This window comes from Ipomoea nil, unplaced genomic scaffold (genome assembly GCF_001879475.1).
Source record: "Ipomoea nil cultivar Tokyo-kokei standard unplaced genomic scaffold, Asagao_1.1 scaffold0302, whole genome shotgun sequence".
NCBI classification, from domain to species: domain Eukaryota; kingdom Viridiplantae; phylum Streptophyta; class Magnoliopsida; order Solanales; family Convolvulaceae; genus Ipomoea; species Ipomoea nil.
The window spans coordinates 431,294-445,947 of NW_017616730.1; the positions used below are offsets into that span (position 1 = coordinate 431,294).

At 35.6% G+C, this 14,654-nt stretch overlaps 3 protein-coding genes across 3 annotated transcripts; 1 reads left to right on the top strand and 2 right to left on the bottom strand.

The window, feature by feature from the left end:
• The first annotated feature begins 725 nt into the window (after positions 1-725).
• LOC109160123 (probable ethylene response sensor 1) lies at positions 726-4,291 on the top strand. Its single transcript, XM_019308301.1, has 6 exons — positions 726-972; positions 1,462-2,393; positions 2,892-3,260; positions 3,348-3,614; positions 3,707-3,834; positions 3,996-4,291. The coding sequence occupies exons 2-6, from the start codon at positions 1,485-1,487 to the stop codon at positions 4,228-4,230; spliced, it is 1,908 nt and encodes a 635-aa protein (XP_019163846.1). The 5' UTR covers positions 726-972; positions 1,462-1,484; the 3' UTR covers positions 4,231-4,291.
• An 822-nt stretch (positions 4,292-5,113) lies between these two features.
• LOC109160145 (60S ribosomal protein L19-1-like) lies at positions 5,114-7,162 on the bottom strand. Its single transcript, XM_019308337.1, has 5 exons — positions 7,016-7,162; positions 6,037-6,159; positions 5,518-5,831; positions 5,390-5,442; positions 5,114-5,310 (listed from the first exon to the last, which is right to left on the bottom strand). Exons 1-5 carry the CDS (start codon positions 7,125-7,127, stop codon positions 5,286-5,288), a joined length of 627 nt encoding a protein of 208 aa, XP_019163882.1. The 5' UTR covers positions 7,128-7,162; the 3' UTR covers positions 5,114-5,285.
• A 1,367-nt stretch (positions 7,163-8,529) lies between these two features.
• Positions 8,530-9,771, bottom strand: LOC109160139 (ethylene-responsive transcription factor ERF071-like). Its single transcript, XM_019308325.1, has 2 exons — positions 9,463-9,771; positions 8,530-9,365 (listed from the first exon to the last, which is right to left on the bottom strand). Exons 1-2 carry the CDS (start codon positions 9,650-9,652, stop codon positions 8,701-8,703), a joined length of 855 nt encoding a protein of 284 aa, XP_019163870.1. The 5' UTR covers positions 9,653-9,771; the 3' UTR covers positions 8,530-8,700.
• Positions 9,772-14,654: the final 4,883 nt, after the last annotated feature.

Genomic DNA, 14,654 nt, shown 5'->3' on the forward strand with positions numbered 1-14,654 from the left:
TTAATTTATCAACATAACTAATTGGCCCATTCCTTATAATTTTACAAAAATATGTATTTTTATTGAGAAATTTTACAATATAAAAAATAGACTGTTCTGCCAGTTAGTCCAAGTTATAACCTAGTTGTAACATGGTATTGTACAATATCATATTCAAACTAAAATAATTGAACATTATCAAATTAGTGTATGTAATCTTTTGCTTCAAAAGAACTCACAACTAGTATTTCACGATGTTCACTGATAAATCATTTTTTTTGTGTAATAATTTACAAACCACACAGTAACACAAGAAATATAAACTGCATTCGATTTGACTTATTGATAAAAATTAAACTCGTAACTTTTATCATATACTCATATTCTAACTACTTGACCACCGTTCAGCAAGTTGTGTTTTAAAAATTTAACTTGCATGAACAGTTCAATTAATCACATAGATGAAGTTTGAGAACAATGACTCAGAATAGAGTCTTATCACCTATCGGGTTGAAAATTCAACTTTTTTGGGAGCAACATTGTTGTAAAAATTCAGAAATTAATTTTATTAGAACCTGACTTGAAATTTCTGGGTTCCACAAGGTACGGAGCATTTATGAGTTATGTTGTAAATATTTTCATGAAAAAAAAATTATAACCTGAATAGATCCAAGGCAAACTTTTCCACGTGGGAACCGCTGTTTACATATATATACACAGTATATATATATATATATAAAATATACACTCCGTGAATCTTGATAGCGTTGCCTCTTTGGGGTTGGCTCCATCCCTGCACTTTACCTCTTTTACCTCTGCAACTTATTGGGTTGGCTTTACTCTTCGTCACATTTTTCCATACTCTTTTCTCCCTCACTATTTGAGCTCAAAAGCTTTTCTGATCAAACAAAAATGGAGTCTTTTAGCACCTCAAAGCTCATGCCATCAGCCAAAGCTCGACTAACTTAATTACCAGAAATCTGCAAGCGCCAGGTACAACGCACGCCGTTGGATAGATGCTATTTCTTATAAAGGCAATTCATGCAGTGTATTAATTCCTTTTTATTTATTTTTCATTTTCTGCTTATTGAATATTCTTGCTAAAATAAGAGGAAAGAATTAGTAAGATTTTCAGGAGATCATTGTTGTTTACTGATTTTCCAGAAATTGCCATGTTTCCAGTTTACATCGCTATTCTTTTGGCTACAAGAATATAGTAATTTTTTTATTAGAATACTCCAAGAATACGATGATCTTTACCCGATATGTTCTAGCTAAGATTCGATTGAGTAGTTTCCAGAAAGGGCAAAGATTGCATTAGTACACTGATGTGTTTGTGGGTTCATTGGTATGTATATTTATGAGTAGCTTAAGAAAGGGATGAAATTGCAGTAACAGATCTATGATACTCAGAATTTCTGGGAAAGAAGAGTTTTTTTTTTTTTTTTTTTTTTTTGAACTGGATTTACTTGTGGTTTTCAGATCTTTTCTGCAAGTGTTAGGGGATGGAGTCTTGTGATTGTGTTGAGATTCTACTTCCAACTGATGAGCTGTTGGTGAAATACCAGTACATATCGGATTTCTTCATAGCTTTTGCCTACTTCTCGATTCCATTGGAGCTTATTTATTTTGTCCACAAATCAGCCTTCTTCCCCTACAGATGGGTGCTGATGCAATTCGGGGCGTTTATTGTACTTTGTGGAGCAACCCATTTGATAAATCTCTGGACATTCACTACCCACTCGAAAACCGTTGCTATAGTAATGACGATTGCAAAAATCTCGACGGCCATTGTGTCGTGTGTCACTGCTTTGATGCTTGTTCACATCATTCCCGATCTGCTAAGCGTGAAAACAAGAGAATTGTTCTTGAAAACGCGGGCAGAAGAGCTTGACAGGGAAATGGGGCTTATTATAAAGCAAGAAGAGACCGGGAGACATGTTAGAATGCTGACTCATGAAATTAGAAGCACGCTTGACAGGCATACGATATTAAGAACTACTCTCGTTGAGCTAGGTAGGACCTTGGACTTGGCGGAATGTGCTTTGTGGATGCCAACGCAAAGAGGGATGGTTTTACAGCTTTCCCATACTCTTAACAATCTTATACCCGTTGGATCTACTGTGCCTATAAACCTTGGCATCATCAATGATATTTTCAACAGCTCGGGAGCAATACTGATTCCACATTCTTGCGAACTGGCAAAGATGAGGTCTACTAATACTGGGAGACACGTACCGCCCGAAGTTGCTGCTGTTCGTGTTCCACTTATACATCTCTCCAATTTCCAAATAAATGACTGGCCCGAACTCTCTGCAAAAAGTTATGCTGTCATGGTTCTTATCCTCCCAATGAACGGGATTAGAAAATGGCGTGAGCATGAGTTAGAACTTGTGCAAGTTGTCGCTGACCAGGTTTTTATCCCATCTCTGATCTTCTTGTCACTGCTTTGGCATCTTTGTGGATAGAGGGTAACTTTCGTGTAAAGCTTATCTCTAATGTATACTTGCAGCAACCAGCTTGGTTGGCGTGAGTGGCGATGCACTCTTGTCCCTTAAGAGAGGTCGAGAGTTTGAACCCTTTATCGTATGGAAAAACCAATCTGGCCAGCAATTTGCCGCTTGATTGGGCCGGCCCGGTGCGAACGGGGATTAGTCTGAGTATGGTACGGCCTTAAAGGTGCCTCCTACAGTTAGGGTCTACTCAGGACACCTCGTGGTCTGACCAAAAAATGCCCTGCTCAGGACACCTCGTGGTCTGACCAAAAAATGTATACTTGCAACTTATGCTTTTCAAAATCCCACTTTCTTTTTATTTATGTTAGATTCCTTTGATTGATCCTGTAGTCATGTTGGTTCGAGCAATGAATCAATCAAATAGTCATATTAAATGAAATCTATCTATTGGTCCAGGTTGCGGTGGCTCTTTCACATGCTGCAATTTTGGAGGAGTCAATGAGGGCGCATGATCAACTAATGCAGCAGAATATTGCTCTAGACTTAGCCCGACAAGAAGCAGAGATGGCTATCCATGCTCGCAATGATTTCCTAGCTGTGATGAATCACGAAATGAGAACTCCGATGCACTCGGTCATAGCTTTGTGTTCACTGCTTTTAGAAACTGACTTAAATCCCGAACAGAGGGTTATGATGGAAACTATACTTAAGAGTAGCAATCTTCTAGCAACACTGATTAACGATGTCCTAGATCTCTCGAGACTCGAAGATGGCAGTCTCGAATTAGAGAATGTAACGTTCAATCTTCATGGAGTGTTTCGGGAGGTAAAATCTCAACACTACACTTCACATAATGTATTACATCTGAGCTACGCAATCTAACATGAATGTTGTTGTTTTACCTTATTGCAGGTCGTTAACATGATTAAACCTATTGCTGCAGTGAAGAAATTATCTACGAGTTTATCTTTAGCTCTTGATGTTCCCATCCATGCTGTTGGAGATGCCAAACGTCTTACGCAAATCATGTTGAATGTTGTTGGGAATGCTGTTAAGTTCACAAAGGAAGGTCAAATTTCTATCGAGGCTTCTGTTGCGAAACCGGACTACATTAGGGGCAGTCGGCAGGGAGAGTTTTATCCACCGTCTACTGAGGGCCACTTTTATCTTCGCATGCAGGTAGAGTATTCCTTTGAATCCTAGATTTTGTGTTTTTGGTCAAAGGTTTCTTCACGGCCCTCCTATATTCCCTCCCTATTCTCTTCGTGCAGGTCAAAGATTCGGGGTGTGGTATTAGCCCCCAAGATATTCCACTCATCTTCACCAAGTTTACAGAGGCTCGAAGTGCATCAAATCGAAGCAACAGCGGGGCTGGTCTTGGACTTGCCATTTGCAGAAGGTATTAACCCATGGTTTTAAAGCCACAAGCTTTGATTTCGCAAATCTCAACTCATAGATAACTTCCGTTACTGCTATTACAGCATGTTGTCCTTGTTTATTCTCTTATTGCCATATACATTGTGTTTAAATCTTTTGTTGTCAAACAATGAATTGAACCAGGTTTGTACAGCTGATGGGTGGTCATATTTGGATAGAAAGCGAGGGCCTAGGTAAGGGCACCACAGTTACTTTCATCGTTAAACTTGGCTCATGCAACTATCCGAATGCCCCGGCCATTGTGGCCCCTCGAGGGAGAGCAAATCAAGGCAGTGACGATCTCTTCAAATATAGACAGTACCATAGAGGAGATGGTTCAATGTACGCCCCCGTTCCACGCTATCAAAGGAGTCTTTAGGCACAACTGAGTTGCCAAGAAAACATAACTGCTTCTTGATGCCCAGTGGCAAACTTGATTGATAAAAGTTCCATTAAAATAGATGATTTTACATATATATATATATATATATATATATATATATATATATATATATATATATATATAAAGCCAAGCCAAGTCTGTAAGGTACAGTTGTGATGATAAATAACCTTAATTTGGTAATTTTTAGCATACTTAAAAGGCATGGTACTTCCATGTTTGTGTTCTTGTCATTTGCGTTAGGTAATGAGAGGACTGATGTGTTCCTTGTTCAATTGCAATGTACATTTCAAGCATTACAGCATTCAAAACATGTACATACAAAAACGGGCGTTTTCACCTTTTTATCCAATGCTTAATTGACGACCTGTGTCTTAGTCAAAATATTGTTGGTCGTGAGGGACGGAGGAGGCTAAGTTAGCCGAAAGATGGTTTTCGGTTCAAGAACGTAAGGTGCGCTTTCAAGGTAAAAAGGGATAGAGAAAATGCCTTGAGCCAATGTTCGAGTACGAGAAAATGCCTTGAGCCAATGTTCGAGTACGAGGCGCGCTGAAGTAACCCATGCCATACTTCCAGGAAAAGGCTGAAGTAACCCATGCCATACTTCCAGGAAAAGCTCAAACGATCAACCACAAAAGTGTACATGTATTCGAAACTGACAGCATTCAAAACATGTACATATAACTAGAAGGTCTCGAGTTCAATATACAACTAAAAGATCACCAGTTCAATTCTTCTCCGACAACCTCTTAGTATAGTTCCGTTTTAGTGTGATTTTCAGGCTATTACGCTAAAAAAACTTGAATACTAATTCAACACAACTCAAATGATTTATAACACAAATGATCAGAATATGCCACAATTAAAACAAACAATAAATGCTTTAAAATAAATCCTTAAACTCATATTGTCATATAGGTTACATTGTCTCATCAAAACAAAACACCAAAAACTGTGAAGTAAAAAATACTGCCATTCTAAAGACATAAAACTGGGAAAGATTCACCAAGTCCTTGGAATCAAAGACCAGGGCTTCACTTCTTAGACTTCTTAGATCCCCTGCAGATATACAAAACATGCTTAATGGCTGCCCATAGCAAAATAATAGCAATTGAGAAATTTCAAGATAGTAACTTACTGTGCTGGCTGAGTTTGAGGCACTGGTGCTGGAGCTTCCCTCTCTGCTGGGCCCTGTGGATGAAGAGAAGATGCATATTAGATATCAATGTTTTGAAGGTAAAAACTCTACGACGCCTACTTCCATACCTTAGCCAAACGTTCCTCTCGCCTAGCAAACTTTCTTTCTCTGCTTGCCTTGTTCTTGGCCCTCTTAGCCTCAAACTGGTCAGACAAGGTCTTTTCTCTGGCCTTTTCAGCCTTCGACTTGTGAATGCTCTCCATCAGGACACGTTTGTTCTTGAAAACATTACCCTTAACCTTCATGTACATGTCATGATACATGTGTTTGTCAATCTTCTTAGACTCCCGGTACTTGCGAAGTAAGCGCCTCAGAACTCTCATTCTCCTCATCCATAGCACTTTAGTGGGCAACCTGGCCTCTCTAGTACCCTTGCGCTTACCTGAAATTTTTCATAGTGAATCAAAAACTGTGGCCTAAACTGTTTTTCCAATTATTCCTAAATTAGAATTAGAAGCAATTGTCTAAATTTCATGAATGGGAAAAAATTGCACTGTAATGATACAAATTCTTTCCACACATTGGTGCAAAGGAATAAACAAATAAAATGGTTAAGCAAAGTAAATCCTGAATCCCCCGGGAAGTACCATATCCAGAATGACGGCCCTTCCTCTTGGCCTCCTTCATCCGACGAGCACGAGACCTTGAGTGAATCTTGGTTGGCTTCCTGATGATGAAACCATCCTTCACCAATTTCCTTATGTTTTGCCCTGAGCACAAGCAAGGGAGAGATGAATATTAAACATGAATTAAAAATAAAACCAATAGTTTATAGCAAAGTAGTGATTATGATTCCCATTTCCATTGAATATATGGAAGCTAACATAATAAAAAGCAGTTCAATTTCTTAGAACTACAACTATATAATACAATTTTGCAATAACTATCTGCAACACTGAGTGGATTAAGTGGTATCACCAAAACAAGGAGAAAATAATGAATACATTAGACAGCATAAAATTCACACAAAGAGATACCCTAAGAAAAGGTTAAGCCATATCTTTTACACTAAAAAGAATGTACTAGCCAGTATGACAACAAATTTAAGAAAGGAACATAGTCCATGATTGATAAATTGGTATAACCAGTGAAGTAGGTGACCTCCAAATTTAAAGAGAACCCCTCACAGCATACAGAAAGTGCAATAGCTATTAATCAAATTTCTTCAATTTCAATTGAGCAAAAAGACTTTTGCTTTCAGTTTAATTCTTTAGCATATATAGTTTAATAGAAAGAGAGATAGTACATTTCAGACAGCATGAAATTCACAAAAAGAGCATCAACCAACAAAAATAACCAAAGAAAAGCTAAAGTCATATCCTTTACACTAAAAAGATTACTAACTAGTATGATAACAAATTTAAGAAAGGAACACAGTCAATGATTGAAATAACCAGTCAAGTATGTGACTTCCAAATTTAAAGAGAACCCCTTTCAGCATACCAAAAGTGAAATAGCTATTAATCAAATTTCTTCGATTTTAATTGAGCAAAAGGCTTTAATTCAATTCTGGATAAAACGAACAGAATATGAGCATATATAGTTTAATAGCGGGAGAGATCTTACGAGAGTTGGCCATGGAGATCTCGTTGACTTCATTTGGGTCGAGCCAGACCTTGCCTCTGCCGCACTTGAGCACGCTGGCGGAGAGCCGCTTCTGTAACTTCAGCGACACCATTTTCGGTTCCTCTCGATTGGCGGCGATACAATGCGATATGATGACTATCCAGGGTTTTTTAAGAACGGGATTTTGTAGCTATTGGACTTTGGATTATGGGCCTGAAGTGAAACGCCTTAATTCTAGCCCTTTTTGGGCCCGCAATTAAATTTTACTGCCTAGTCTGTCTTCAAATGGCTTTTAATTATGGGCCTGAAATGAAACGCCTTAATGTTAGCCCTTTTCCAGCCCGCAATTTAAAATGATGAGATTACTAAGTTAACAAACTGACCAACTTGATTAGAGTTGTGCTAAATAACTTCATTATTATTATTATTATTTTAAGGACAGATAATCTATGAATTGATGGTTACCGATTAATAAAAAGTAATGTCTTACTATGTGTTATTGGTAAAGATTTTGGTTAGCTTTATTCTTAAATGGATGAGTGATAAAGGGATTCGTTTACTACCACTTAATTATATAGTTAAGCTAATATTTGAATAAGATTTGGATATATTCTGGTCGATGTAGTACAATTTGAGGTTCTGGAAGGTGTAGTACATTGAGTACTATAAAACAAAAACAAAGAAATAGCAACAGCGTTTAAGTACTACAACTGCGTTACGTAGAAGTCAAAACCAGTAAAGCTGTTGGCGCCTTCCGGTTTTGCCATGTGTAAAACCAGCAGCCGCCGTAGGTTTCTTCCCCCACTAGGATTCCGACAATTTGGTACAGATTACAGAGTAAATACCTAAAATGGTCCCTCGACTGTAGCTAAATTCACAAATTAGTCATCGACTTTCAATTTCAACCAATTAAATCATTAACTTTGTAATTTTAACATAATTTGGTCTTCTGTCTATTTGACTATTTGTTGACTGTGATTTTTGAGGATTTTGGGTATTTACTCATTACAGAATAACCATCTTTTTTCTTCTTTCTTTTTCAATGTCCCTTTGCTTTGCCCTCGTCGCAGCCTTGTCGCCAACTTGCAAATGCCCCGCCCAACTTTGTTGTGCCCTCGTCACAAATTTAATTTTTTTTAAATAAATTTATCAATTGATAAATCTAATCGTATCTTAATTATTGCACAAAATTAATTTTTTTTTAATAATTTACAAATCATTACAAGGAGTGACATTTCTCTCAATTGAGAAAAAGATTTGATCCTCAAATCACAGTAGAAAATCTTGAAACTGAAAAAGATTTGATCAGCGTGTTACTGTTTCTAGGGATAAGAAAGATATATAATTTTTGCTCTCTAGAACATGAAGAACAAAAGTAAAGCTAATGTTGAATTACACTGTTCTGCTGTGGATGAAGTTTAGGATTGTTGTCATTTTTGTTTTCCTATAATCACTACAAATTGCGCGGTAAAGTTGATATGTTTGTTGGTTGCAAAAGCAGAATTAGGCGGAAATTATGAACACAATTAAATATAATTCCGAGGTTACGTTGCGGGATAAAATTACAGCGAATGTTGGACAACGTTTGAAGATGGAAAACTATGGAACAAATGGAATTAAGGAACGTAAGTACGTAATGAAGAACACAAACAGTTTCCTGGGGAGAACAATGGATGATTTGAGATTTAAGACTGGGCACAGCTGGGATTGACATCATCGAAACTCCAGAGCTCCAATGAACCACCGCCGACCATTGGCTCCGGCGGCGCCGCTGACTGGCCGTCGAGGTAAGGTATTTCGTAGAACTTCATGTATGATTCATAGGCCATTAGCTCCTCCGACAGCTTCTGCACTTGGTTCTCTTCTTCTGCCTTGTTTGCTACGTGAACCACCTTATCTTCTTCTTCTTCTTCGCCTTCCTCCTTAATCTGGTTCATGAATGATCCTTCATTACCAATCTGGGAACATGAATAATACCCATTCTCTGAGCCTGAAATCGACCCGGAAGCTTCTTCGCTCTGAGCTGAATATCCCATGGCGGGCTCGGCTCTGTAGTAATACGAGTCGACCGGGTAAGGAAAACTGGTGCCGGCGTTTTGGAATCTCGGGTTGTAGTCATCGAAATCCTCGTTGGGGAAGTTCACTTTGGCTTTCTTTCCTCGGATTTTCCGAGCTTCCCTGTCGTACGCCCTCGCCGCTTCCTCCGCCGTATTGAACGTTCCCAGCCACACCCTCACACCCTTTCTCGGATCCCGAATCTCCGCCGCCCATTTCCCCCAAGGTCGCTGCCTGATTCCCCTGTACAGATTTTTCCTCTGCCTCTTCTTCGCCCTCTCTGGACGCTCATCACCTGTTCGTTAAAATTCCCGAATCAGACACATACATTCACACTGTAAACATACACATAAAACTATGAAAGAAAATGGCAGTGAATATTACGCAATTACCAGTACAACGCTCGCATCGTTTAAGGGATGGACAGCCGTTCTGGGCGGAGCAGTTGGAGGCGGTACCCTTAACGGCCGGAGAATTGGGCCAACAGTCGGCCGAGCTAGGCCAGAGATCAGCTGAGGAGACACGGCGGCCGCCATTATTGTTACGGGGAATAAGATCGAAGAGGATTGCACCCCCACACATGATTTTTTTTTGGCTATATATACTGAAAGTAGAAAGTTAAGTAAGGTTTGTTGAGAAAAAAAAAAAAAGTATTGGAAGGAATGAAAGATTGAGTTGGATGCGGAAAGACGAGGAGTGGGAGAGGGGTATTTGTAGGGAAGAGAGTTGGTGGGTGACGGTGTTAAGTGCTACAGTAAGATCGAGATAGTGAAGCGTGAAGAAGTTTCGTGTTGTTTTCTACATTCTTTGAATTCTTTCCTTCTTCTTCACGTGAATCTCTGCAAGTTGGCCACCCTGAATTAGAGCCATGAAGTAGCGAATTTAGTCCTCTGAAGAACCAAATTAGCGTAATTAATTTGTTTTATACTGTTTTCAAAAATTGTTTTATACTCTTTAGTATATACCCATGATACTAAATGAAAAAAAAAAAATTGCATTTTTAGTCGTTTATTTATACCCATGATATATACTTAGTCTCTTAAATTATATGTATGTATGATTATCTTTAACTATTAAATTATGCATGAATTAGTAATTTTAGTTATTAAATTACAAATTGATGGTATAAATAGTCTGAGGGATTAAAATTATCATTTCGCGTATGACTTAAGGGTCAAAGATGATCACGCATATAACTCATGAACTAAGTTTATACTACATACGAATATATATAACTGAATGATCAAAAATGCAATTTTTCTTTAATAAGTAAATAGTACTCTATAGTTTTTCATATTGTATTTATACCTAATGTCTTACATTTGTATAGTTATTATGCTGGGTTTTTTTTTTTTGAAATAAGAAAATTTATTAAATGCTCAATTAATAATATTTAATTGCATATTTGTACGTGATTATTTTAGTAGTCATCATATAGTACCACTTATTTTAATTTTTTATTTACGGGTGAATCACAAATAGATAAATCAATATAAATTATTTATAGTTAACCAATTTAAATCAATAATATTAATAAATAACTCATAAAAGAAATATACTTAAAATTTGAGTTAATTCTAACAATGGTCCTTCGACTATATTGATTTTCCAAAATTAGTCCTCGATTTTTAATTTGGACAATTTACGTCCCTTGACTTTCAATTTCTTTTCAATTGAAGTCCTTTTGCCAGATTACGGTAAATTGGACTTTAAATGAAAGGGTAAAGTAGTCATTTCATCTTCCTAATATATAATTCTTCGTATTTCTTCCTTGTATACGCGACTTGGGACATCAGGTTCACTTAATTGCTTAATCCATAAATTCACTAGAAGAACAAAATTCCATAAAGGATTAAGTAATTAAGTGAATTTGATGTCTAAAGTCGCGTACATAAGGAAGAAATATGAAGAATTATACATTAGGCAGATGAAATGACTACTTTACCCTTTCCTTTAAAGTCAACTTTATCGTAATCTAACAAAAAGACCTCAATTGAAAAGAAATTGAAAGTCAAGAAACGTAAAGTGTCCAAACTAAAAATCGAGAACTAATTTTGAAAAATTAATATAGTCAGAGGACCATTACTGAAATTAACTCCTTCAAATTTTATAATTATCAAAGTAATTGTTCCAGCTATCTGTTAATAAAGTAACTGTTCTATGCCAACTCATTTAAATTGTCATAAATATCTATTCACATTTTAAAATATTGACATAGTTTAATAACATTAAAATATGTTAGAATAATTATATCAGAATAAAATATTTGTTTTACTACCCTATCTTTAATTCATTGCCAATATTTTTAATCAAATGCGAAATGTAGGTAGGGGCCGTCTGTTATTCGAATGATATTATGCCTACTGCGTACTAGTATCATGCCATCTTTTTTTAATAGCCGGTTAGATAAGTTCAAAGAAAAAAATTATGAAAAGAGTGATTAAGTGAATAAAATACCAGGACTATATGGTATAATGGTACTCGAGTTGGACTTCTATTTGGAAAATTATGAGTTTGAGCCTTAGTGGAGGTGTTATTGGTTCTTTGTGTTTCAGTAGGTTGATAAAGTGAACAGATACTACAATGTAATAGAACCAGTAACTTTAAAAAAAAAAGAATAAAATAAAATCTGTGTATTAAAATATTATGAATTTGTTTGTAGTAATATTTTTTTTGATTGAGTATATTATATAAAGTTTTTTTAGTACAAATTATTTCTTTGGTGTACATTTTTGTTGACTATTACATATAAATAATTTATCTAGTGTACATTTACATATAGTGATTACGTGTTGTTTTCATCAGATCATTAAAAAAATAAAAAATAAAAAAAGACAGAACAGACACGTTAGAAAGATGTTATTATCGGCCACCCCACAAATTTAAATCAAATTTGGATTATGATTTGGTGCGACTTTAATCCTTGTTTAATTTGGTTATTACATATGTGTCTGCAAACAATTTTCGCAATTAAATATTCAAAAATCATAGTATGCTTAAAATTAAAAATAATTTAAAAACTCAACTTGATTTCTAATTACGGGGTTATATATACACGTTAGTAAAATTTATCTTTCTATAAATCTCTTAAATGATTGATCATCTTTATGAATAATTAGATCAATTTGATCTTTTTTTTTTTTTTTTTGAAAGTTACTGGCTCTATTACATTGTAGTATCTGTTCATATACTTTCTCAACCTACTGAAACACAAAGAACCAATAACGCCTCCACTGAGGCTCGAACTTATAATCTTCCAAATGGAAGTCCAACCCGGGTACCATTAGACCACATAGTCCTGGTCAAAAGATCAATTTGATCTACCTCTCAAAAATTTTGATCAATTTTTCTCTACTAGACACCATTAAAAACTATATCATTACATCAATAATCTATTTTAAAATTTCAGGAGAAAAAAAAAACAACTATTTTTATGTTACCATCCAAAAGTAAGAGTGAAAAAACAAATAGTTGCATGTAGAATATTAGTGTAGGAACTCTTGTTGTGAACTTGTGTTGGATAGTCAACGAATGGAAATCCTTAAAGATGGTCAACCTTTGATTTGGCATTGCGTTGAAGCATGCAATTTTGTACTGATTGTTACGAGGAATTGTCATTGTCATATGATAATAATAATAAAATAATGCAAGTGAATCCAACATAAAACCTTGGTAGCACATCGTATGGTTGAAGGCAAGGGGTAAAAAGTACACCGCACTTGACTGTGCCAATGACGACGGTGAACTGGCAGGCACACGCCAACCTGGCTTCTTTTGACAAGTTGAACGACACCAACTTCATCGATGCCCCAATAATTAATTTAGAAGTTAATTTCATTCTGTAGTCAGATTTATATGTGACAATACATTTTTAGGTTTTTTTTTTAATTATTATTAGAACATCTTTATTTGATTCATTAATTAACTCATTAATTTAGTTTAAAACTAATTTTGGTCAGATGTAATGATAATTAATATATGGACGACTAGGTACACCATAGACAAAATGGTCGCGTGTCCTTTAATATATGTAGACATAACTAATTCAACTTAATGATGAGTTAATATCTCAAGAGATATATGGATATCAAATACGGGGTATCCATTTGCTTATTATAATTATAACTCATGCCACCAGTACTCGGGTGACATGGATCGACTCTCTCAAATGAAAAGTCATGTGTTTTTTAAAATTTTGTTTTCTAACCAAGATCTCCGTATTATTTTTTCTTTCTTTCTTTGATAAAAGGACGTTAGGACTAATATGCACATGACCAATTTACTAGTCATTAATTCACACAACCCGTCTCGCTTAATAGGTAAAGAGTCTTCGGCCCACCAGGGTAAGGCAACCGTCCATATGACCCAATTGAAACGCACCATGCCCACCACTCAAGCAAGTTGAGCGATTAGCATCGGCAAATTATTCCATGGACTCGGGTCCATATTTCAAAAATATACAATTTACATAATAAATGTTCAGAATTTTTAGATACTGAATATTCATAATTTTATATACTAAATGTTCATAATTTACCTACTGAATGTTCATCATTTGAATTGTCATGAAACTAGAAGCTAACTAATCGAGAAATGAACAATTTTGCGGTCAAAACTTTGCACCCTGCAGCCACCACGGGATGTACACTAACATTCTAGAAAATGATTGTTCGCCACTGATTCAGCTGGCATCAAGGATGAACCATTATAAACATATATACATTCATGCAAGTGGATTGCCATTATATTATTAATGTTTCCCAGTATATACATTAAACATTTTAAAAGGCCGGGAAGAAACACAATAATACTTCATTGTTCAATATCAATTGCCCTAGAAAGCAAAACTACCCAGAAAGAATTGAATGAACTATATGAAGCCAAAGTGGCACATAAAAACTTCTGAAACAAACTAAAGAACATGAACTCGAAAAGTTCATTCAGTTCTCAATGAACTAGAAAAACTAAAGAGTTGTTTACCAAAGTAGAGAAATTGAGAATTTTCATGAAAAATAAAAAAATTAAAGGAGTAGAAAAATGAAAAATAAAAAACTTGTTTATTAAAATGGTTCTTTCAAATTCTTATTCTATCTCTATTCTCCATATTTTTTAATGATTTCGAGAAATTAAAAACCAACTTCTCCAAATGGAGAAATGGCCATGACACGCGTGAACAGTGTGGCTTTGAGGTCGCATGATGGTATCATGCTGGCAACTTGCGCGTTCTGCTGCTTTACATTCCCTTTCCCTTCCCATACGTATTCCCCCCTTTTCCTCCAATTTCCCTTCCCCATATTATCCCTTATTATTATTATTATTATTATTATTATTATTATTATTATTATCTTTTTTTTATTTGTTTTCCTCCACCTTATGCACACTGGTTTATTATTATTATTATTATTATTATTATTATTATTATTACTATTATTGTTGTTGTTGTTGTTGTTATTATTTTTGTTGTAAAAATATACAAATGTTATATGAGATGATTGTATTTAATAAAAAAGAAAATTAGATAAATGGAAAAGGAGAAGAATGGAGAAATTGAAAACCACAAAAATAGAAAAGAAAACTGAATTGG

Excerpts from the sequence above, each read along its gene's own strand:
- LOC109160123 (XM_019308301.1), top strand. The coding sequence starts at position 1,485 with ATGGAGTCTTGTGATTGTGTTGAGATTCTACTTCCAACTGATGAGCTG. Across the intron at positions 3,261-3,347 it reads TTCATGGAGTGTTTCGGGAG|GTCGTTAACATGATTAAACC; the intron begins GTAAAATCTCAA and ends ACCTTATTGCAG. Across the intron at positions 3,615-3,706 it reads ACTTTTATCTTCGCATGCAG|GTCAAAGATTCGGGGTGTGG; the intron begins GTAGAGTATTCC and ends CTCTTCGTGCAG.
- LOC109160145 (XM_019308337.1), bottom strand. The coding sequence starts at position 7,127 with ATGGTGTCGCTGAAGTTACAGAAGCGGCTCTCCGCCAGCGTGCTCAAG. Across the intron at positions 6,160-7,015 it reads GATCTCCATGGCCAACTCTC|GGCAAAACATAAGGAAATTG; the intron begins GTAAGATCTCTC and ends GCTTGTGCTCAG. Across the intron at positions 5,311-5,389 it reads CCTCAAACTCAGCCAGCACA|GGGATCTAAGAAGTCTAAGA; the intron begins GTAAGTTACTAT and ends GTATATCTGCAG.
- LOC109160139 (XM_019308325.1), bottom strand. The coding sequence starts at position 9,652 with ATGTGTGGGGGTGCAATCCTCTTCGATCTTATTCCCCGTAACAATAAT. Across the intron at positions 9,366-9,462 it reads ACGATGCGAGCGTTGTACTG|GTGATGAGCGTCCAGAGAGG; the intron begins GTAATTGCGTAA and ends TTTAACGAACAG.